Source organism: Natrix helvetica (assembly GCF_964273705.1).
Source record: "Natrix helvetica genome assembly, chromosome: 3".
Lineage (NCBI taxonomy): Eukaryota > Metazoa > Chordata > Lepidosauria > Squamata > Natricidae > Natrix > Natrix helvetica.
In genome coordinates, this window is record NC_138549.1 from 36,225,340 (window position 1) to 36,249,558 (window position 24,219).

Consider the following 24,219-nt stretch of genomic DNA (forward strand, 5'->3'; position numbering starts at 1 on the left):
CAATAATGCAACTATGTGAAGTGCGCTTCATGTGTCTATGGATAGTTTCCATTATGTCCTGTTGGGTCTGTTTCTCTTTTCCATGCCTTTGTAATGATCAAAAACATGATTGGCTATTCCGAGAAAGAAAATCACCTACCTTTCAAAGCTTTTATAAGTTGGACAAGATACTTCTTGCTTTCTAACTTTGATGACTAACTAAGATTACAGTTTCAGATCAGACTTTCTCGAGTCCTATTAAAACTAACTGAATGACTATGGCATGCGTGCCACAGGTGGCATGCGGAGCTCTCTCTGTGGGCATGTGAGCCTTCGCCCAGCTTAGCTGCACTGCGCATGGTCGTGCACCTACCAGCCAGTTGATTTTGGGGTCTCTGCTGCACATGCAGGAGATGCGCATGCATATGTGGAGGTTGGGGGAGCAGGGGGGGTGATGTGCCCCCCCAGCCCATTTTTGATCCCAGGGGGGCTTCAGGGATGCCTGCTAGGCCAGAATGGGGTATGGGGGATCACGTGCATGCACGGGGACAGGAGTGCAGGGGGTCATGCGTGCATGCACAGGGGTTAAGGCACATTGCATTGTAGGTATGGGCATGCGTGCGCACGCTGTCATGCATGCGATTTTGGCATGTGAGGACAAAAAGGTTAGCCATTGCTATAGGATTATGTTATATAGGTTGCCATTGGCTTATTATGTAGCAATCATTTCAAATTATGATACATCCCCCCCAAAAAGCTATTTATGACCCACTTTCAAAGCTATGGCCACTGCAACAACCTCAGTCATCCACCCTTACGACTGACTTCAAGGACCTTGCAGCCCCCCCACTCCAGGTCCCTGCATCCACTCATCCAGCCAAAGATCAGGCAAACTATACTTCATGTGAATCAGCTGTATTTTGAAAGCTTCTGGCTTCCTTCCCTCCCAGTGACTAAGAGGAGATCAGGCCAGCTGGAGTTTGCAACTTAGGCTATTCTAAAACAAGTGCTATTCTCAGAATCCTGGAGATAGCTCATTTTTTAAAGGAGACTTCATACGTTTGTGGAGCCTCTTCAAAAAGGGAGTCCCCTACAGGTTCATGAGAATAATATCTGATGTGCCATAAGGATGTAAAAAAGCTTAAGAAGCTGCAAAAAACAGAAATGTAAGTTACTGTAGGTGCTGCTGGGCCCTGGAGCAGGCCAAGACCTGTAAGTCTCTGGATGGGAAGGAAACAAGCAGGAGGATTGCAAGCTGCAGATGGCCTGATCTCTTCTTGGTCACTGGCGGGTTTAAACTCCAGCCAACCTGATCTCCTCTAAGTCACTGGCTGAGAAGGACTGCAGGGATCCCAAAAAGCAAGAAGTGTAGCATGGATGCCTCAGGGGATAGGTGAAGCCTGGGGGTAGGGCAGGCACTCCTGAGGTACTCCATGTTCTGCTTTAAAAACTCATGCATTTAATGGCTGCATCAGAGAAAAAGGAGGGTGGAGGTCATTAAGTGAGGTCATCTTGCTCAATGGTCACCACCATCATGCAACCATAATGGGCAAGCTTCATTGCGATCATAACTTGACTACAGTCTGCATGTCAGCTCATAAAATATAAACCCATTGTGAGTTGTTAGATTTTATGGATTTGCTTACTAAGTTATTTTAACAATCTAAGGATGAAACATTCTGCAGGCGGATTAGACATTTTGTTCTTCGACTGGTATTTGTGTTATGTTAGAGATCCTAATTAGCATGTCCTACCCTGCTAGCTGAGGTTAAATGGGGCTTTAGTTGTGCTTATGGGATACTGCTCAAAATGATTGACCATTTCCCCCCCTTACTGTTAGCAGGCAATATTTTTTGTGCCACAGACACTGCTAAAGCTGATAATTCAATTTACAACTTTATTATTCTGACACAAATATGTGAAAGTCTCAAACTTGTCATGTTGGGCAAGGGAAGACAATATTTATGGGACCTTAAACACAGGTTTGTGATGAATTGTATTACTAAAGCATCAGATAAATATCTGCATGAAGGTGATCTGATCTTATGGAGTTAATGAATAAATGCTAGGAACTGAAATTATAAAATTAATTGTAAGTGAAAAGGCTAACATTTACATCGGAAAGAACAATGTGTCATCTCAGTTGTGGTTGTATACAAAAATAGGAAAGAACAAGGTGTCATCTCAGTTGTTATAATCCAGCGAACAGTGATAATGGAGAAATTAGGGATGGATTTGGAGAAACACTGTTCGTATTCTGAATGAATGTAGTTCAGGGAAAAAATTATTCTGTTAAATGATATGAATGGTTGGATGAGAATTAATGGAAGAATTTTTTTTAAAGTCTTGATCATTTAGAACAGGACTGTCACCATGATCCACGGGCTGGATGTGTCACATGCTGACCGCACTCATGCCCGGTTTAGCGAAGGGGGGAAAAGTCTTGATATGTCACATGATGTGACACTGCCAGTTTGACACCCCTGATTTAGACACTGAAGAATGAATAATTACTTTGTACAATATCACGTTTGTCTATTTCAAATATGAACTTTAAGCATGTCCATTTATTTAATGAAATTAGCATAAATCTAAAAGCTTGTTCTGTTATGAGGAAACAAGAAAGCACTGATCAATTCAAGGATGAGTAAGTTCTGAATGTGAGTAAGGCTAAGTAGTGTCAAAAGTAGAACTTTGGGAAAAAGGAAAAGTGAAAAAAGTAGACTACAAGAAGAGAAAATATGTCTTGTGTGAAAAAGTACAAGATATTGCCAAGAGAATGAACGAGAAAAAAAAAGAATCTCCAAAAGAAGATGTGGAAACTGTTGGAAACACAATAAAAAGAGTGTTATGGAATGCAACAGAAGTTTCCAAAATTATTCTAATGGAAGGTAAGAAAAAACGGTGGAATGTTGAAGTGAAAGAAGCTGTGGGTAAGGTTCCCTATTAAGAGGATTGCTGCAGAAATGGAAAAGAGAAAGGTATTGGTAGGAAGTCCACTAAACATGAGAAAAGAGGGAAAAAACTGAAGATATGCAAATGCTGATGGGAACTTTAAAGAACAATTAACTCCAATTTTGTCCCAGTATTGTTTTCCTAGATATGAGGTAGCAGCAACATTTAAAGATACATATTTCCTAAAGGAGGCACAAGCCGAACCTAAAAGAATTAGGATTATTTTATTAGCTTTATCTGTTCTTTCTTCAAAAGAAAAAAACAGAATATCCATTTAAGAAGTAGAACTCATTAGAATACCACTTGACAATATCAGACCCAATCCTGATGGCAACATTTTTGCCTAGAATGTTCTGAAATGCCAATTGCAAGTTTATGGCATGTGGATTATAACAGTAGCAATCTCAAGGGCCCAAAGTAGGAATAAGAACAATGTGTGAAAGCACAGAATTTAGATCCCCAAATCCCAAAAGTAAAAAAACCAGAAGATATAATGCCATCTAGAACTGAATTATTACCCAACTAGGTACTCTGAGATCTTTCTCTATAACATATACATGATCTTCCTTAAAAGCTCCACTAAAGATAAAACAGCTGAACAGCTGATCAACTGAGGTAAAATTCAGGAAGGGAGATCCATAGCTTGCTGGCCCAAGGAAACTATATGTTTTAAACCATGTAATATTTCTTTAAACACATCCTTGTAATAAATTGAAGGGAGTAGCAAAATTAATCCCTGCTGATGATAAATTTGGGACTAATATATTTTTAGAAAGCTATAAAATAGTGTGCTTACTTATTTATCAGGTTTAGATACAGAGGGACTCTTGAGTTGTGTACAGGTAAAAAATGTCTAGTGTTTATCATGCAAAATATTTTTCTGTTTGGATTCTTAATTAACTATAGTAAAGCATTTTGAAACAGTATTATGTATATTGAAAATCACTAGATTGTATGGATGTTAACCAAATCTAACTCTAATGGGCAATACAAGAAACAATATTCTTGACATTTCTGAAGAATTACAAAATGATGAGTATAGCCAAAAACACTTTAGTTAGCCTCCTATGTATGTTTATGTCTCATAGATTGAGATATAAGGCAGTTAGCAGCTGAAAAAGTGTTCCTTCAAATCGGCAGGGATAGGAAAAATCAATCTGTTTTTGCCTGTAGCACACTGCCAGCTAGAATGCATCATTGGACAATTGCCCGATGCTATATAGGTTGACGAATCACCAAAATTAACTGCTGCATCTGACGTATTCCTTCGACAAGTGAAATTGCTTATTTTCCACCCTATGAGTCAAATCCAAATTAGCCTTCCAAACTGAACAGCAGCGTGTGAGCAAGAGATCACGTTTTAGCTTTAAGGAAGTGAAAAGAAATTCTAAATGACAGCATCAGATTAAGAAAGAAAGATTCTTCAACATATGAATCATGCTTTTAGAGCAGTGGTTCCCAAAGTGGGCAGTACCGCCCCCTGGGGGGGCAGCGGGATGACTTAGGGGGGCGCTAAGAGGCAGGGGGTGGCAGGGGGCGCTAAGAGGCAAGGGGGAGGCAGGGAAGCACTAAGAGGCAAGGGAGGTGACAGAGGAGTGCTGAAGGTGGCCTCCTCGCAGGGCACAATTCTGCCTGGGGCTCTGTTGGCCGCCAGTCAGCTGAGCACTTCTGGCAGGGGTGAATTATGGGCAGTTCGGAGAACCAGTAAAATGCACCACTGACTGGCTCCGCCCTCACCTCCCACCCTTCCCACTCACTCCTTTTCGTACCTCGCCTGCCTAGAGACACAGGTGCTGCTGCTGCTGCTCCCTGGTTACCTCGCTTATCTCAACCACACAGCCCAGCAGATCTCTGCCCAGTGAGCCTTCCTTTGCTTCTATTCTAGCTACCTCCCCCACGCCCCAGCCAAGGTATCTATTCTTTTCCCAAGCTATTTCCCTCCGTCTGGGCTCTCCCTTACAGAGCTGAGCCTAGCATTCAGTTTAAAATCCAGGGCAGGGGAGGGGGGCAACAGAGCAGCCAGGAGGAGGGGAAAGGGTTTTCTTTTTTTCTAAACTATTTCCCTCCGTCTGGGCTCTCCCTTGCAGAGCTGAGCCTAGCATTCAGTTTAAAATCCAGGGCAGGGGCGGGGGGGGGGGCGCAACAGAGCAGCCAGAAGGAGGGTAAAAAGTTTTTCTTTTTTCCAAGCTATTTTTTTTTCCACAGGGAGAGGAGAAGAGAGGGAGGGAGGGAGGAAGGCAGAGAGAGAGAGAGGAAGAAAAGGAGGAGTGAAGTGAGAGGGAAAGAGGAAAGAAGTGAGAGGGGAGGAAGGAGAAAGAAAGTGAGAGGGGAAAAGATGGAGAGAGGAGAGTAAGAAAGAGTGGGAAGGAGATAGGGAGAGAAAGGGGGAAGGAGGGAGGAAGAGAAAAAGAGGAAGAGAGGAAAGGAGAAAGAGGGAGAGGGGAGGGAAAGATGGAGGAAGAGAGGTGAGAGAGAGACAACTGAACTTTACTTATGAAAAGGTGTTAATTATGTCAATGGAAGAGATAGGAAACTGCATTAGTGATATATATGTCAATGCATTGATTTGTAGCTAGAAGGGGATGATCTTCAAGTTTTTTGTGACCATTTGGACATGCTGCATAAAGATATATCTGAGCAATATCAGGATCTTCTTTTGATGGAAATTCCAGATTGGGTGATAAATCCATTTTCAGATACTGAGGAAGATGGGATAGTGGAGGAACAACTCATAGAGCTGCAAAATGACATTGAGCTGAAGCCAAGTTTAAGAAATCACACCGAGAGTTTTGGTTACAGAAAGAAATTTCTGATCGTTATCCTGCACTATGGACAGTGGTTAAGAAGCTCGTTGTTGCATTTCCAACATCATATTTGGTGGAACGTGGCTTCAGTGTGGTCATCCAATTTATCTCCAAGAAAATAAAGCAACTCCAGATTACTGAACATGGTGATTTAAGACTCCTGCTAAGTGACTTAAAACCAGATATTGGGAAACTGGTATCACTTCATCAAGCCCATCCATCACATTAAGAATTTACTGAACAGTGAAATAGTTACTAAATTTTACTGAGTTTACTAAGTTACTAGTTACTAAGGTTCTTGATAAATGACTATCAGACTTTGAAAAACTGGTATCACTGAATCATGTTCAACAATTTTGTTGAATTAACATTAACTAAAAAGGTTTTTTAATTGGATTTTGAATAAATGTGCAATTAATTGTTACAGTTTTGAATTTTACTGTTACTATCTTCCTTCCGTCATGCAAACCGCCCAGTCACATGACCCCCCAGCCACACACCCCAAGCCACGCCCACAGCACCGGTAGTAAAAAAAATTGAATTCCACCACTGGGTGGGGGGCACTGAGAATCAGTTTGTAGCACCAAGGGGGCAATGGACTGAAAAAGTTTGGGAACCACTGTTCTAGAGGGTAAACACAAATGGACGCTATGCTAGTTCTCACAGAAGGCTAAAGTGATCTAAGCAAAATGAAGTGACTACATCAAGGTAAACTGAATATTTAAAAGTCAATCCTTTTATAAATAAGCAAGCTTGTTTTATTTAAATTATGACAGATACTGGTGGAACTGGAGCACAAGTAATATCATCCCAATTCCAGAGTTCTGGGCCTATTGCTTTTGATGGTACTTAATTTGATGGTATTTAATTATGCCAATCCTGCTGCCATGGTTGATCAAAAGTGGGATCAGCAAGATACATACAGTATACCTTACGAGCCAATATTTTTGAGGTCCTTGCAAAATTGATTGCAATATAACAAAGATAAATTCTAGCAGGAAATACCGGTACCATGCTGAACTGCGTATTTGGTAAGAACTGTTGGACCTCATAACAGATAATCCTCAATTTACGATCATAATCAGGACCAATTTTTTGTTGCTAATCAAGGTTAAGTCAACTTAACACACACTTTTAAATGTTTACACCTGATTTCATTGACTTTCTGTCACTTTTAAATGAATCTGATTTCCCAAGATTGCTTGTCGCTGAGTTTTTCTTACTCTGCAAAGCTGCCTCTTTCATTACTTCTTTCTACTGGTATGACATACAAACTAGACAGCTAAACATAGAATTTTAGGCTTTGGCTACTATCTTTACCTTATGTAATATAGTGTGGAATCTGGTACAATCTGTTTCATGACTTTGGTTTCCCAAAATGGAATTATTGATTTCGTAATAGCAATAGTCCGACACCTTGTTTTGTTACTCTGCCTTCTGCCCTATTTCCCCAACTTGCTTGCCTATCTTGTTACACCTGCCCAGCCTTGCTTTATGGGAAGGTACCCTACATTTTAAAAAGAAGTAAACTAGCCTTAAGGCATACAACATTAATGCATTATAATTATTGTTAGCTTCAGAATTGTAGCAATTGTAGCTGGCCCAGGCATCCTTAAATATATTGTAATTTACAGGGAGTCTCTTCTTTGTTCTCAGAGGATGCAGCACAGTGGCAATACTGTTGTTTTAGCCACAGTGATAACCAGAGGGTGATTAGGGTAGATTCCATTATAAATAGACAGCTCTCAATTATTTGAAGCAATTTCTAATATGCAGCTATGAACAACAAAACCAAGCTAATTCTCTGATTATATTGAAATATTTTTCTGTTTTCACAAAGACAGCTACATCGGAATATAAGAAACTCCTGCTCTCTGCACAAATCTACCCTTCACATATTTTTGTGAGGGAAGAGAAGCTCCAAGTGAAATGAAATATTTGCTTTCTCAGTGGTCCCTCCGGTCTTATTAAGGATTACCTCTCCAATAAAGATCATTGATGTTAGATCTATGTATGCTCTCAGAAGGCAAACGAGTTCGGCTATAATTTGCAAGCATTTACTTCATAGCTCCCTATAACTAGATACATTTCTTAGCAATTTCTGCCCAGTATGTATTTTAATCACAATCAACTAAAAGTGATCCCTGCTATCATCTCTCTATCATTGCCTGGTAAATCAGAAATGGGCAGCTCCTGGTTGCATGCCAATTCTGGGTTTTCAAAAAAAAAATACATCAAATAACCCAAAATAATGGCATGATTGCTCATTAATTACGTACAGAAAACTAAATATAACAAGTGTGTTAAGTCTTGAACACAGTTATTAATGCTAAAAATAACTCAAAATTTAACAAATAGTGAGCTGAACATTGAATATCTCCTTTCTGACCCTTATTCCTTGTGGGTTTTTTTTTTACCACCAACTCTCCATTTCAAATTCCAGTAACTCTTAGTTAATTAAAAAAAAAACTTGCCTTCTCTGGAGGTAAGTGAAACTTGCTATGAGATTTGTCTTGAAATTATGCTGAATATTAAGAGTCATTACTTCATGGTTCATATTTTGAACCAAAATATATTAATTTTTTTAAAAAATCACTGTTGCAACCCGAAATTTTAATCAAAAAAGAGAAAAGTACTTCATTCCATTTATTAAAAAACCAAGAACATTTTGGATTCACATTGATTTGCTACATGTAGGAGTGTCCTGGGACTGCATTATTTGCTGACTAATTACAAAGTGTTTACCTTTGCAGAGCAGATAAACAAGTCACTGAAGAGACAAACAAGCAATTTAGTCATAAGTGCAGCTTCCTCCAACTAGATGCCCACACAGCTATTCTGCTTCAGGAAGACAGGTGTTGCCTAAGCCATTTGGAAAGGCAGATCAACAATGCATGTTGACACTGTTTTCCATTCATGATGCATAAACATGGCAGGTGATTGAAATTCAATTCCAAGCAAAGAAGCAAAACTGCCTGCCCAACTCCAACAGTCCACTGTCTTTCTAGTGACCTGAATTCAAAATTCCATGTTTTCACTGTTAAATGGTTCTTTTTTCATCTTAGAGATACATATCAGACTTGATAAATGTGTTATAAGGGGCATGAATGAGCTACTTCAAAAGTATTGATGTAATAGAAATCTCAAATCATAAAATACGCAGATAGTAAAGGTTAGTGAGAAGGATACATCTTGTTCTTCTTAGTCTCCTGGGAAATACCCTCTATCAAAGCATCTTACTTTGTTGTTGTTTTCTACAGCCTTCCACTGAAGGTACAGCCTTTTGTTTGTTTTTTAAATGCCAGCGGGGGTTATATATGGCTCAGAAGATTATTTGATGAGATGTTTTGAAAAAATAAAAAGTTGCTGAAGAAAGTAATGCCCAAACCAGCATTCTTTGCACACCTAGGACTTTCTCAGTTGCCTTTTCAATAAAGAGAATGTGCAACCACTCCAATAATAGATGGTGGAAGGTAGAATCAGTAAGAAAACATTAAACGAAATCTCAGTATATCATGGCCAGTACAATTATGTTGCCTTGGATGCAGTGGAAACCATTCTCACAACAAAGTACAAAATAGGTTGTCCTTGACTTATGATCACAATTGAGCCCAACATTTCTGTTGATAAGTAAGACATTTTATGACCTTTGTTGCCACAGTTATTAAGTGAATCACTGCCCTTGATAAATTAGTAACCCAGTTATTAAGTGTATCTGGCTTCCCCATTGACTTTGTTTGTCAGAAGGTTGTAAAAAGTAATTACATGACCTTGGGAAACAGCAATCAATATATTGCATCAGATTGTCAAATTGTCCATCATATGGTCAATCACATGATCGTCAAATCAAATCTATCATATGGCCCTCTGCAGCCTCCTCACATTCACTGTCGAACTGCTGGTTAGGTAGACCTACCTAAGACTTACCTAAGCATCTTAAATATGGTTCACTGACTTTAGAAGGGATTAGCCACGAAGCAACTTAAATATTAAAATATCAAAAAGCCGGTTTTGAGTACAGATGTCTGTGATGCTGTATTAAATTGTATTGTCAAACAAATAAACCTTCCCTCCTCGAGATAAAATCATGAATGGAAGATATAAGAAAGAATATCTAAAATGGAATTTCACTGGCCTGGAATGGTAAATGCATGCACTATAGTTCAAAGTCCCTGGTTCAAAGTTTACTTTAGCCGAGAATTTATATTACCTAGCTTTTGATAAGCCAAACATCACATTTTAGTATACACCATAACACAAAATTAATGCCATTCTAGATTTTAATGCTGCAGTATAGCTATTGCAATAAAATAAATGAAGAGTTTTCATTATTCCATTTTATGCTTTTTTCTTCCAAATCAGTTTACCAGATTAAATCTATGCTTCCCACCTTTTAGTTTAAAAACTACAGTATTGTATTATTTGGATTCACCACTAGATGTCCGTAACAAACAATTCTTATTAAAACAGAATTTTCAGTATCTTCTAACCCAGTGGTTCTCAACCTGTGGATCGGGACCCCTTTGGGGGTCGAACGACCCTTTCACAGGGGTCGCCTAAGACCATTGGAAAACACATGTTTTCAAAAAAATACAGAAAACATAAAATAATCTTATGGTTGGGGGTCACCAAAACAAGAGGAACTGTATTAAAGGGTAGCAGCATTAGGAAGGTTGAGACCCACTGTTCTAACCAATTTGGCAGTTGTTTATTAAACTAATTATTATACAAAATTAAAGGCATACAGGATGATTTTGCAGTAAGGATAATATATGAAAAATTCTGGTCCCAGAGATGTTTTGCCAGGTATCTTCATGGTCCAAATTTGTGAATAAATGGCTGAAAATGACTGTGTATTTCCATTGATTGTTAATGTGAAACACATAAATATATTTTTTGTCTATTTTAGAAAGTCCGGAGAATTTTTTTTTATCATGTCTTCATGACTGTACTGCGAAATGTATCTAAAGCTCAATTTTATTAGTTTCACAATGAAATTCTTTATGTGACTTGGTGAAAATGTTTTGAGTGGATAAATGATAAAATACACTGTCTATTTTTTAAAAAATCTGACGATTACTTTTCAATGCAAATTCTAGATAAGAAAGTGCTCTGTATTCAAAACAAAGATGACTGAAATTGTGATTGCATCTCTGCAGGAAATTTTGCCAATATTACAGAAGCAATTCGTCTTTTACCAGGTTTTTTTTTCAATTTCTTACTATTTAGTCTAACTATTTAATCTTTTCTGGTGGTTTCATTACAGCAGGGTTTCCCAGACCGTGGCAACTTTAAAACTTGGGGACTTTAACTTCCAGAATTCCCATGCTGGCTTCCCCAAGCGGAATTTTCTAAGTTGAACTTCAGGTATCTTAAAAAGTTTCCAAGATTGGAAAACCCTGCATTACAACATTTAAGAAATGTGCAAATGGAGAGTCAAAAAACAACAACAACCCAAGAACCTCTTCCAGTTTCCCAGGAATTCTAACCTAGTTAAAATGTGTTTCTCAATGGGATCACAATATCTGACAATTATAACAGATTCATGCAAACTATAAGCAGAGACTTACAATGCTCAAATTCTGTCAGTATATAATGGAAGGACTCGAATTGACATGTATAATCATAAAAATATTTCCCTGAAGCTGATGAAGTTTTCTGTCTGGCACAGAGCATGCTAGGTCCTCTGGCTATTTTACACTACCAATTCCATTATCCCAGATTATTAACCATGCTTGCCAAATGTATCAAGTTTTGACTCTCCCAGCCTAGTCAATTCAAATTGTAAGAAAATACATTAAAAAGTGGGGAAAAGGTTTACCTTGATAACCTTGGATCCTGATCAATGTAAATGTCATGTCTAATTTTGGAAGCTACTATTCAACACTAATGTTTATAATCAAATATAATCATTTTGATACTGAGGGGAGAGAATAGGTTCTTGCATAAGAAAAGAATGATAGAATACCCATGTAGTCTCTCTGTGAATATAATGCAAGCCATTCTTATGAAAAGATTTTTTAAAAAGGTTAGGCATAGGTTAATAAATTTGAGTAAGCTGCGTATTTATCTTGACTTTAGTGCAATTTTTAAACTCAGTATATTTTGCATGGTATGATTTATGATTCAGCAAACCAGGCCAGAGTTTTGTATTTAACACATTATGTAAGCTCTTATAAATTGTCATCTTTTGTTCATTTCCTGCTAAAAAGGAATCTAGACTAGATTAGAAGTAATCCACTATATGTTGAATTATTCGTCGAGGATCTCATCTTTCATTAGGTTCAATTTTTATAAAAACTGAATGGGTCCCGCTCCGATAAATGGATTACAAGAACTCCGCTGTGCCTGATAACGTTGCTGCGAAAGTTGCCTTCGCTTCCCTCGGACGTTGCAAAGGAAGGCGGAACAAGTTCGCCGAATACCTCTGTTTTTTTCTCCAAATTAAAAAAAAAGCAAGCTACGTAAAACGTGTCTATCAAAATACGCCAGATTTACACCCAATGGTTGAGAAGGAAGTTCTAAAAGCGTTGGGTAACTGAGACCGCCCCGTGGAGCTCTTTCGAAATCGATGTCACCTACCCAACTCGGCGAAAGAGCACACAGAGCCTCCCTAACGGGCGAAGGAAGAGGAAGCCCGGCCAGAAGGGAGCCATTTAGTTACCTGCGCTTCCCTTCCAGGAAGCCTCCGGACGGCGGGCCGACCTCTCTCCGGCCACGCACGTGCGCTGCGGCTGGCGGAGGGCATGTGCGCCCTGCTCACCAGGCTGGAGACTGGGCGGGCTCAGTAGGGCGGTGCTGCCCTCCGTCGGGGAGGATGAGTTATACAACGGCTCAGAGTTGCATAAGCGCCCGAGCCCAGAAATAGTCGCGGTCTCCTGTTCGAGTGGCTCCAGGGAGGGAGCGCGCGCCGTCCGATTCCTCCTCCCCCTGACCCCCGTCTTCACCGCCGGGGACCGCCCGAAGCAGGGCTGGCGGCGCTCCTGAGTGGCCCAGCCCTCTAGCGCGAGGGTCCGAGGCCGGGCTGGGCCGTGGGCGGAGGCGATGGAAGGCTACGCTGGGACGATTCCCCGCGCCGCCTGCCTTCACGGAGCCTGACTTCGACCATGGAGCCATAGCAGCCGCAGCCCCCCGCTGCCGCCGCCGCCGCCACACCCACTTGGCTTCCTGGCGGCGACAATGGAGCTGGGGCCGGCCGCGCAACAGTATCCCCACCATCCCCAGGCCCTGTCGGGTGGAGGTCCCTGCCCGGAGATGCTGCAAGTGGCCGAGGAGGCTTTCCGAGGCGGACAGTTCGCGCTGGCGGCCGAAATCCTGAGCTCGCAGCTGGCCGAGCTGCCGCAGCCCGAGCGGGGCCTGTGCCTCCGCCAAGGGGACGCGCTGGCCCGCGCGGGGCGCATGGCCGAAGCCTTGGACTCGTACAGCGTCGCCGCTAGATTGGCCCGCTTGCGTCCCGAGGAGTTACGCGAGCTGACCGAGAGTTTCGCCCTCCTCGTCCGCGACAAGGAGCTGCGGCTGCCTCCCTGGCAGGGCCCTGGGAGCGGCGGGGGAGCCCCGGAGGCGGCTGACCCGCTGGAGGACCCCGCTTGCTGCCGCCCTCCGGAGCCGCTCTGCTGCCCTTCGTGCCTGCGTCTCCTCCACGAGCCGGTGACTCTGCACTGCGGGCACACCCACTGCAAGCGCTGCGCCCGGAGCGGCGGCGGGCAGTGTGTCCGCTGCGCCGTCCGGCGTCCCGTCTCCGCCTGTGCCTCTTCCGCGGCGCCCAGCGCGGCCGGACAAGCCCCCGCCGACCTCCGCGTCAATGTGGTGCTGGGCAGTTTGCTGGAAAAATGGTTCCCGGCCGAGAACAGAGCTCGCCGGCTGTGCGCCGAAGGGGATGCCTTGCGGGAGAAGCAGGATCTGGCGGCCGCTTTGGAGAAGTACAACCAGGCCCTTGAACTGGGTGAGTGTCCGTTCGCCTCGCCCCCATTTACATCGTACTCGCCTTGCTGAGTTCCCTCGGTCGCCGGTATCAAGCCAATTTTAGAAAAGACTGGCGTGACATTTAAACCTCAGTGCTGTAACAGTCATAAGACGACTTTTTTGACTCACAAAGAACGGAGGAGGGCTGGTGGTGAAAAAATAGGCCAACTTGTATTATTGCATGTTTGCTCTTAGCTAGGAAGCAGGTTAGTGGGGGAGGAAGCCCTGTGTACTGTAATCAGTCTCCCAGAGTGAGGTAGTGTATCTTTTAGACAATAACCAGACCTTGGATAAGTAAAAGGCAGACTTGCAAAGTGTTAACAAAGTTGTTCTGTTACTCTGCTTCAAGAGTCTGCATTTTGGGGTTGTGTTTCAGATATAACCATTTCTTACAACTATTCTATACTGTTCTGTGCGCCCCTCTGTGCACTGTTGACTATTCTGTGCTCCTCTGTGTTAACTGCTGTAACTTAAAAGAAAATCCAAACTTAGTTTAGATCACTTTTCCTGCAACATAGGCTTGTATGATGAATTGTATTACAAAAGGGAAAGCATCAGATAAATAAGGTTTCTAGTGCAATCCTGTTTAGAACTGTGACACAGATCTGAAAATGTAACATGAGAAGTTGATTTATTCCATCACAATTCAATGACATAGGTAATGTTTTTAAAAATTTGAAGTGGGCGAGGGGTAAATGTGATCTTTTTAATTACATTTACTGAATATCATAGGAGCCAGCATAAACTGATTTGCATTCTTCCACATACTATATCATAGCCAAAGATTTTCCTAGTTATGCAAACAACTCTCTTTAGTCTGACATTGCAATTGTAGAATGGTTCCTTGTTAAATATAGTGTAAGGAATGTGCTGCTCCAAAACAGTCATGAACTTGTGTGATATTTAAGCTGAAATCTTAAATCTTCTGTGAGTTGTTACATTTCTTGGTGTAAGTGACAGTAAGATATTCTGGGTCTGATGTGTGAATTAGTAAGAAAGAATTCTATTTGTATATTTGTCTGTTATATAAAACATAATTTTAGTACTGTTGTGAGAATTTTAGTGAAACAGCACTGTGGAAAAGTTAGTATATTGGAAACTTGGGAATGATTTAGTACACCCGAAACAGTACGCATATTACTCAGGACAGCTTTTTACCTAATATCTTTTTCTTGCCAACTAATAATAGCCAATCTGATTTTCATTATCTGTGTTTCCGCTAGTCATAGAAGTAGCTGGAAATGAATGCCACAAGTATGGGTATCAGGGAGCAGGAGGAATTATGAAACATGCACAATGACATCATCACATAAGTGCCACAACTTACATACATGCATCAGATATTGAGTGCAAGGATGGCATATGCTTTATGATACCATTATAGGGTGCTGTGTTAATCATTTTACTACCATTGCAGTTTGCTGCAGATGGTTTTGGTCCCCTTCCTTTGGGGCAGAATTCCTAGAACAGCGTTCTGTCAACAGATATTCTCCAGATACATTATAAACAACCACTTTCATCCCTAGATGAACCATCATGCTAGTGAAGATCATGGGAATTACAATCAAAAATATCTAGGGACCAGTAGGTGGGAAATACCTGCTTTAAAGTGTGTGTGTCGCTGTATTAAGACATAACTTCATTGCCAGTCCTCTTAATTCAGACCAAAACATCTAAGAACTTCCTCAATATTTCTTAAAATTTGGTTGCAATAGTATTTGTCATTGTTTTTATTATATGGAACAGGTCAGTATATTTAATTACAAATTCAGTTCAGATAACTTAAGAGTTGAAACAATAAGTACAGAATTGCAGCTGACAAAAATCAAATAATTTGCACCATCATCATTGCAACACAATAGGAAAGAGAAGAAGTATAATATAATTTAAAGTGCAAAATGCAGGCATTTTGAATGTTTTGGTCTTGAATGCTGCTTATGAGTTTTGATCTATGGTGCTTATACAATTATCCAGTAACTACTCTAAATTTTACATGTCAATCTAACTCTTGAAGTGCAAGTACAGAAAACATTTATAACAATGTTAGATTTTTTCAGTTTTGTAATTTGATCAGAAATATATGGATAAAGTTTGGGGGGGAAACTTAGTTAAAATGCTACAACCTATGAAATTATCTCATTCTTTTTTCCAAATACACACTGAAGGGTGCCTCTTTTTTGATGAATGATTCTTATATTCATCATGAAAACCATATACTCAAGCTAGGGTAAATTTGTGACTAATAGGTCATTCTTAAAATTCTAAAAGACACAATCACTTGTTTTCAGTAGTTTTACATCTTTCTTGCAAAAAATATGGATTTTGAACAATTTTAGTGATTAGATGCTTGTGATACAAGAAAGATAAAGTTGCTAAAAAGTTGTTTCCAAAATGTTAGAGCCAAGTTGCAGCTGTACTCAGCCAGCTGTGAAGCCAGCCCTCATTCTTTGCTTTGTTTTTCTGATCCTACCCTGTTTTCCCCAAAATAAGCCCTCCCCGGATAATAAGCCCAATGGGGCTTTTGAGCGCATATGCTAAAATAAGCCCTCCCCTGAAAATAAGACCTCCCCGAAAATATTTTAACACAGCAGCAACCATGAGGTGACCACGCTAGTCACCTCCAACTCAAAAATAAGACCTCCCCGAAAATAAGGCCAAGTGCTTATTTTTTTGGGGGGGGAGGGAGAAAATAAGACCATGTCTTATTTTGGGGGAAACACGGTAGTATTCCTAACATATATTACCAGAAATGACTAGATAGGATTATAGAATTTATACCAAACATGGCTGTCCCAGAAACGTCGTAAGTTCTTCTAAATCCACACATGCTTCCTGTGCCAGGAGAGTGCTGCAGTTTGGTCACTGATTGTATTGAGGCAGCTGTCGTCTGACTTTTTTTTTTAACCATATTTTGCAAACACCCCAGTCTACAATCCCACAGTACTGTAGAATTGGGTGATAGGAATTTATTTTTGTCATTGCTTTTCAGTGCAATTTATGTTTCAGATAATCTCCTTTCTTGCAATCATGCCAACCTGGCCACTGATGCCCTCCAGTTGCTTCTTTACAAGGCCTTGCTAACATGGTTGCTGCAGCCAAGATATATGTTGCTGTTGTTGCTTAGGATATATCCATAGCATCTTTTCTTAGTTGGGATTATAATGTGTTGGTTGGATTTGTCCCCCTTCTTATAGTTGTCCTTATGTTTAAATTTGTGAGGCTGTGCTTCCAGGTAGATAACTCATGACAACTGTTCAGAATCAGATCCTTCAGTGGGAATTTTCTTTTTACTTATATATGTGGGACAGAGAAAGTTTCAAGTTGGAACCCCCCCTCCCTACTTCATTTTGAATTAAAGAAAAGCACAGATGCAGCTGCCTGCTTCATAGTGAAGCAGTGACTTGTAGATTCTCCCTGTCTCAATTTTAGGCTACCAGGTATCTTATATAAACTCACAATCTTCTTTGAGAAAAGCGGCTGCTTATTAGATGAACAAAAGTTGACTTATCTCAGAATTACAAATGGAGTTGATTGTCAATGGCAGGGATTTCTTTTAAAATACGAAATAAGCTAGAAATAAACATTTGCGCAGAAGAGATCTTGCAGAGCAGTTTTTCATTTGATTACTCAGGGTTGAAAGAATATAGTTTTAGTTAGATGTCGAAGTGATTTAAACTTAAGTTTAAAGAGCAAACCTAACTGTCTCATACAAAAATTTAGGCCAGTCAGTTGATGATGTATTTGACCTACCGTATTTATAGTTTGATGTTAAACATGCCACAGATCTAGGTTTTTTTATAAAAAAAACATAATGTGACAGAGAAAGTCAATAAATCTTACCACACAACATTACCTAACTTTTATTTAAATGTGATTAGAGCTACCTTGTGTAGATAAGATAGAGGATATATGGAAATGCACATAATTTACGACAGGTTTTATCTACATTCTAGAGGAGTCTGTACTTTTAACATTGGAAGGCATTAGGTCTAGTAAATGGGATCCAATGGAAAACAAAGCTTGAATTAATCACTCTGAATCAAGTTATCAACAGTGAAATGCTTTACTGCCTTGCAGTTTATGACTCATCCTGCAGCATTTCTAGAAAAGCCTTTTCTGGTTTATGATGAAAACAACCATATGTAAAATGTGTTGGTACTGCTGCTTTGACATAAAATAGACAGATTCATTGCGGGACCATTACCTTTGTCCTCTGCTGGTGAAACATCCAGAGTGATTTATTTATTAATGATTTTATCCAAAGTTGCTAACCTTTGCAGGCTTATGTAACAAGTATACAGAGTAAGCAAGAGCCAGCTAAAGTCAGATAACAATTACACTTGAAAATTTTCTTTATTCAGAAGGTTAAAAAAAACCTTTGTAAGGAGTATAGTTTCTTATGCATTATGCAGAAGCAAAGCTAGGATTACTTCTGAGTATAGGGGTTAGCAGGGCTTTATAGTTAAACAATATCCTAAGGTAAGTAATGATTCCTGAATGTTGGCATAGCTGTATTATTATAGCTGTATATGTACTGTATTTACCAAGAAGAATAAGGAGGTCAGATAGCTGCAAATAAAGTTGGATGCCTTTGAAGATCCGTTTTTGCTGTTATAGGAGAAAAGCATTCATTCATTCAATTTGTATAGCCATCCATCTCAAACCAGTAACATTGGGCAGCATATAATCATAAAGACAATTTAGACAATAGAAAAGAATAATTAAATTCAATTAGCAGCCAAGAGATACTATAATCCATCAGTGTCAACATAAATCAGGAAATGGGGCCCTTCGCACTCTTGGGACCTCAGGCCTGGGTACATAGCCAAGTCTTGAAGGCCTTCCAAAAGGCCATCAGGGTTGGGACCATCCTAATCTCTACAGGGAGACTGTTCAAGAGTGCAAGGGCTATGACAGAAGGCATGTATCCTTTCAGCCAATATTCCCTGGCCAATAGGACCTGAAGAATGCCCACCTTGCCAGATCCAATTGGACAGGTAGAAATAACTGGAGAAGAGTAACCTGGCTCAAGACATGAAAGACTCTAAAGACTGATAAAGAGCACATTGAATTGCTGCCAGAAACACATTGGCAACCAATACAGCCCCTGAAGCAGTGGTACATAGCCAACACCATTTACAATCTAGGCAGCTGCATTTTGTACCAGCAGAAGCTTCCAAACAATTAAGGGCAGCCCATGTGGAGCATATTGCAATAGTCCAAATGGGAAATAACAAGTACAGTGAGCAGAGTTTGCTGGTCCTAGAATGGGCTCTTCCAGCAGGAGCGGTGAATCCAAGAGGACCCTCAGATTGTGCACCAAGCAGGACCAGAGCTGAAAAAACTTTGATACCAGAAGACCCAACATTCAAAGCCATTTCATTGATTGACTTTCCTGTACAGCCTTGAGGACGATTGCCTCTCTAGCCCTGAGGGTGGTTGTTTTTTGCTAGCTTTCTAACTGAGCTTTGCATCAGTTGGGCACACCTGTCAGCGGGGAAAGGGGAAGGCAAGTGGACTTGGCAAGATGAGGCAAAAAGAAGGCCAGGCCTCTTGGTAATATGGGAAGGGAGAGGAGGGAGGGAGAAGGTCTGTGTGTTACTGGGCCTAGTCAACTGAGGTCTTCCATCTGCAGAGGGGAGGAGAAGGGTATTGGAAATGGAGGTGGGAAGCCCACATGCTGTTGGGCCTAGCCAAGCGACACTTTCTGACCCATGTTTTCATATACCAGTAAAACTTGTCAGCAAAGTCCTCTTGGCCGGACTGGGGATTGCAACACTCCTGTGGTTGTAAAGGTGGGCACATTGCTAATCACCCAAACTTTGATCACAGGACCGCAGGAGTGTTGCAATGATTAAAACTTTAGGCAGGGGTTGTAAATCCCTACAGCACGGTTGTAATTTCAGATAGTTGTTTAATGAATGGTTGTAAGTTATCTGTACAATAAGAGAAGCCCAGTTCCACTAGGACATTCCTGCTATTGTAACTGGCATGCCTTTCAGGAATTGTGTGAATGGACGGGATTGTCTGATAGTACTAAAGAAGTTGCTGAGTACTTTTTAAGGATGTTTTTCTACCCACATTGCTATAAATAGGACCCCTGCTAGCCATTGAATTCCTAGACAGCTTTATGTAATTTGGACCTTGATTGTGTCTCCCAGCAGGCATTCCTGTTGCAAATACCAGTAACGCTCTTCTCACAGGTTTTATCCTCTTCAACCAGTTTGCTTTAAGAAACTCAATGTCTGAGCTGCTTAGGAATTGACATTTACTACAGTTTTCCTCTATGTTACTTGCATTGAACTAAAAACAATACTAGAGTATCAAAATGGTTAATGGGCAATGAAAATTGCATTCTTTTCCTCTTGAATTCTTTCAGGGAAGGTATTTGAATGAGTTATTCTTTATTTATTGTCTGAATATCTGTGCTGATCATTAAAATTAAGATTAATTTTCAGTATTAATTTCAATTCAGTCCCCGTCCCCCCCGCCATTTTGAAAACTGAACTAAATCTTGCTTGGTTTTGTCTGCTGTTGTGCATATAGATATTCTTCCATTTTGGATGCCATTTTATTGGTTGCTATGTGAGAAATCCACACTCAATAAATCAAGAGTAGTTCCTATATGAGAACTGCTATATTTAAACATTTAAGAATAGGTTCATACATAAGCCATGTAGTCAAATAATTTAAAAACTATAGTTAGCAAAACTAGCTTCTCTTTTTTTTCTTTCTGAATAAGAATTCATGTTTTTGAGATGGTTTGCAAGACTTGTGTGCGACAGTTGTGTTGTGGCAAAATAGTGATTAAGCATGTAGAATGGGGCGTTGGTTCTTACCTGATACGCCCCTTCTCTGGGCAGGTGGAGACAGCAGTCATGCGTGGGTTAACTTAGTCAGTAACCAATGGCGAAAGGCAGAGTCCATTAGTGAGACAGCGGTTGACATGCGCCTTGGCCATGGTGTTGTCCATTTGGATAAACACATGGGAGTTGCATACCAATGATTGGAAGTGGAGGAGGGCCAGATGGATAGCCCTCAGCTCCAGCCAGTTCATGCTGTGAGCGAGGTCGGAGCTGGACCACAGACCTTGGGCCATCTGATCGTGTAGTTGAGCCCTCCACCCAGATAGATTTGAGTCCGTCATGATGACGATATGAGGAGGCTCCCTGAAGAGAGATCCCTGGGAGATGGCTGGGGAGATCCACCAATCCAGAGATTGGAGTACCTCTGGGGTCAACCTGACTTTCACTAGGTAACAACTGCTGTTGGTCTTCTGGTACGGCAATAGGAACCACTGGAGGCCGCGGTTGTGAAGCCATGCCCACAGAACGATGGAGAAGCATGAGACCATCCTCCAGATTAACTGGGACAGTTGAAGCAGTGGAACCAGATGTTTCCTCTGTACCTCAGTAGTTAGATCCCTGAGACCCGCTTGCCGCTCTAGGGACAGAGAAACCTTCCCCTGAATTTAATCTATCAGGGCTCCCAGATGGACCAAACGGAAGGTGGGGACTAGGTGGCTCTTTTGATGGTTTACGGAGAATCCCAGTTCGTGCAGTACTCCGATAGAGGTGTGAAGAGCCTGAGTGTGCGACCTGGACAATAAAAGGATGTCGTCCAGGTAGCACAATATCTGAATGGGCTAGGCTGGAAGGTAGGCTGCGACCACTGACAGTAGCTTGGTGAACACCCTTGGGACTGAGGACAGCCTGAAGGGCAGGGCCCGATACTGAAAGTAGCTGCCTGCGTAAAAGAATCTCAGGAACTGCCTGTGGCATTTGAGAATGGGGACGTGTAGATAAGCCTCTATGAGGTCCACCGAGGTGAGAAGATCGTTCCTGCGCACACACTTCAGAATTGTCCGAAGAGAGTGCATCTTGAATCTCCTGTACCTTATATATGGATCGAGAAATTTGAGGTCAAGAATCGCCCTCCAGCCCACCAAAGACTTTGGCACGATATAGAGATGAGAGTAAAACCCTCGTCCCACCTGGCCTGGGGGCACAGGTTGAATGGGCCGAATGTGGAGCAGGTGATGAATGGCTTGCTCCACCAGGAGCCTCTTGTGAGGATCTCTGGAGATTGGACACGTGACAAAGTGGTTCGGAAGGCTGGAGCACAAATCCAGAGGTAGGCTGAATCTGACAGTGGACCTGACCCACACGTCATTGGTGATGTCATCCAACAATCTGCAAAGACCGCCAGGCGTCCTCCTATTGGGAGGGACTCCGGGCAGTCACGTCTGCCTCTTGAATGACTTATTGGAAGAGTCCCTGAAGGACTTCCGAGGGGCCAACCTCTGATTACTCCTGTTTGATCAGTTGGGGAATGAGGGATCCTCTCTGGGAGGGGCCTGACGTTGTGGACGAGAATTGGAGAAACTCCCATCCTGGCCACAAAAGGGCTGCCTGCAGTAGAAGGAGTGGCCTAGATCTTCCTGTTATTTAGTGGCAGCTTGGAGAACCTTCCTCTTATCTTTAGAGTCTACTAAGAGGGGCTCCAGTGGGGGGACCAAAGAGAAGGTTGGAGGAGTAGGCTGAAGAAACAAGCCTTCACTTAGCCCGGGCCTCTGCTTGACATTGCCTGAGCCAAATGAGTCTGCAGGACGAGATAGAGGAAGCAATAGATTTGAATGCGAAGCGGGCCGCGTCCAAAGAAGCGCCTGCGGTGTATTCCAGGGCTGCCTTTAGCTTGTTAATGTCTCTGCGAGCCCTGGAATTTCTAGGCGGAATCCTCTCCTGAAGCTGCCTGAACCACAGAAGGGCAAAGCGCCTCTTCAGAGCAGCAGAGGCTGCATTAGGAGAGGACAAGGTCAACACAGGCAAATCAATGGAAGGTACCTCAAGAGCTTTGGCGAGGTCGGGACCCACGTCATACAGACGCTTGTCCAATGTGGGGGGAGAGGACCTGTACCTGGCGACACCCACTGGTTCTGGACCACATCGATGAATAGTCTGGGGGAGATCACTTCCTTCTCTGCCCTGGAATGAGAAGAAGATGAAGACCTGTGTTTTAGTCCCGCAGCAATGCCCCGTTCAATGACATCAGAAATGATAGTTGCCATATCAGGTGTATAAGGCAGGGCCCCGAAGGGTGTATCACCCAAACGGTGGGAGAAGACCTCGCCTTCAGGAGTGAGACTCCTATCCCAATCCAACTCCTCCCCACTGTAAGCCTGGGCATTTGCACCCCTGGCTTCCTCAGGTTGAATGATGGAGGCTGCAGGAGGGAGATCCTCCTCAGAGTCTGAAGAAAGGTCTGCAGGAGGGCTAACCTCAACTCGCCTTTGGGTCTGGAAAGGGTGGGGTTCCACATGCTTGGTCTTCTCCCTGGCCTTTCTGGGGGCAGCCTGTTGAACTCTGCCCCCTTCCTCCATAGGAGTATCCGAAGTAGGCCTGCGGTCAGGCCTGGGTGTATTAGTTGGTGGTGGAGCGGAGGAGACCCCATTAGTGGCCCTGCGTTTGGAAGCCCTTGTGGGGAGAGGATCAGCTTGAGGAATAGAGGCCTGGTTGTCCAGGGGAGCCTGTGGGCCTTGATCCGGTGTGGCAGACATGGCCAGTACTCACTGTGACCTTCAAAATGGCCACCGAAGGTTTCCCACCAATTCAAAATGGCCACTGCGGCAGAAAGCCTATGGACCAGAAGGCAGCGTGGCCGAGAAAGCTGTGGAGATGAAGGGCACTGTGGGAAGCTTTGGCTGGGTCCCCAATGTTGCGGTGGAGGTGGCGAGCGCGGTGGCAAGGTCAGGGTGACAGCGAAGGCGGCGGCAGCAGTGGCTATGACCGCTGTGGCGACCGCGGCAACGGCAGCAGTGATGGCAAGAAAGTTCGGTCCCAAAGCCAGAAAGGCTGGAAAGTGCTGCCTGAGGGGTGGAAGCCTCCAATGACTAGTGCCCGGCAGCACCGCCACCAGAGAAGCTGTGAGGAAAAATGAGGCGCCTCGTGTTCTTCCTTCCCTCAGCCTTGAAGGGCTGCAAAGCCCAAAGCTCCAGGAGGAAGCTGGAACTCCGAAATGAGATCCCCTGCCCTATGGAAGCCAATTAGTAGCAGGGGAAACGAAAACAGTTTCCTTTGGTGTTGCCCTTTTTATTTTTTCCAATCTACTGAAATCAGCTGAGTCAGACCTGTCTAGACTTACTGAACATAAATGCTGCTAAATGGGGCACTTTTGAGAAGGCTACATTACTTTAGCTTTTTCTTCTCTCCAAAGCACATAGATTTAGTAGTAGGATATCTCTGCCTATTCCTGTTATTTAATTAAATTAGCTTAAGTATAAATCACTTTACTTTACCCTTTTCTCTCAAGACAAGTCTCTGAAGAATCTTTTAGTAGGTGTCCAATTTTTGGTGGTAAATACTTTGTTGTGTATATGATGGCTTATAAATCTGAAAAGAGTATTAATGCTGAAATTTATAACCAACCCTTTTCCAGTCAGTATAATGAAATAATTATGCAAATAGTATTCCTGCTAGAGTTGAAACACACCAAAGTGGAGAAAAAAGAAGATTTTCCCTGA

General features: G+C 42.2%; 1 protein-coding gene across 1 annotated transcript in view; it reads left to right on the forward strand.

The window, feature by feature from the left end:
- Positions 1 to 12,917: 12,917 nt before the first annotated feature.
- Positions 12,918 to 24,219, forward strand: part of LONRF2 (LON peptidase N-terminal domain and ring finger 2) — a gene marked incomplete at its 5' end in the record, with an annotated part of 38,801 nt that continues 27,499 nt past the window's right edge. Inside the window, one exon of the mRNA XM_081947645.1 lies at positions 12,918 to 13,680. Coding sequence (XP_081803771.1) covers positions 12,918 to 13,680 — 763 coding nt within the window. The remainder of the gene's footprint in view (positions 13,681 to 24,219) is intronic.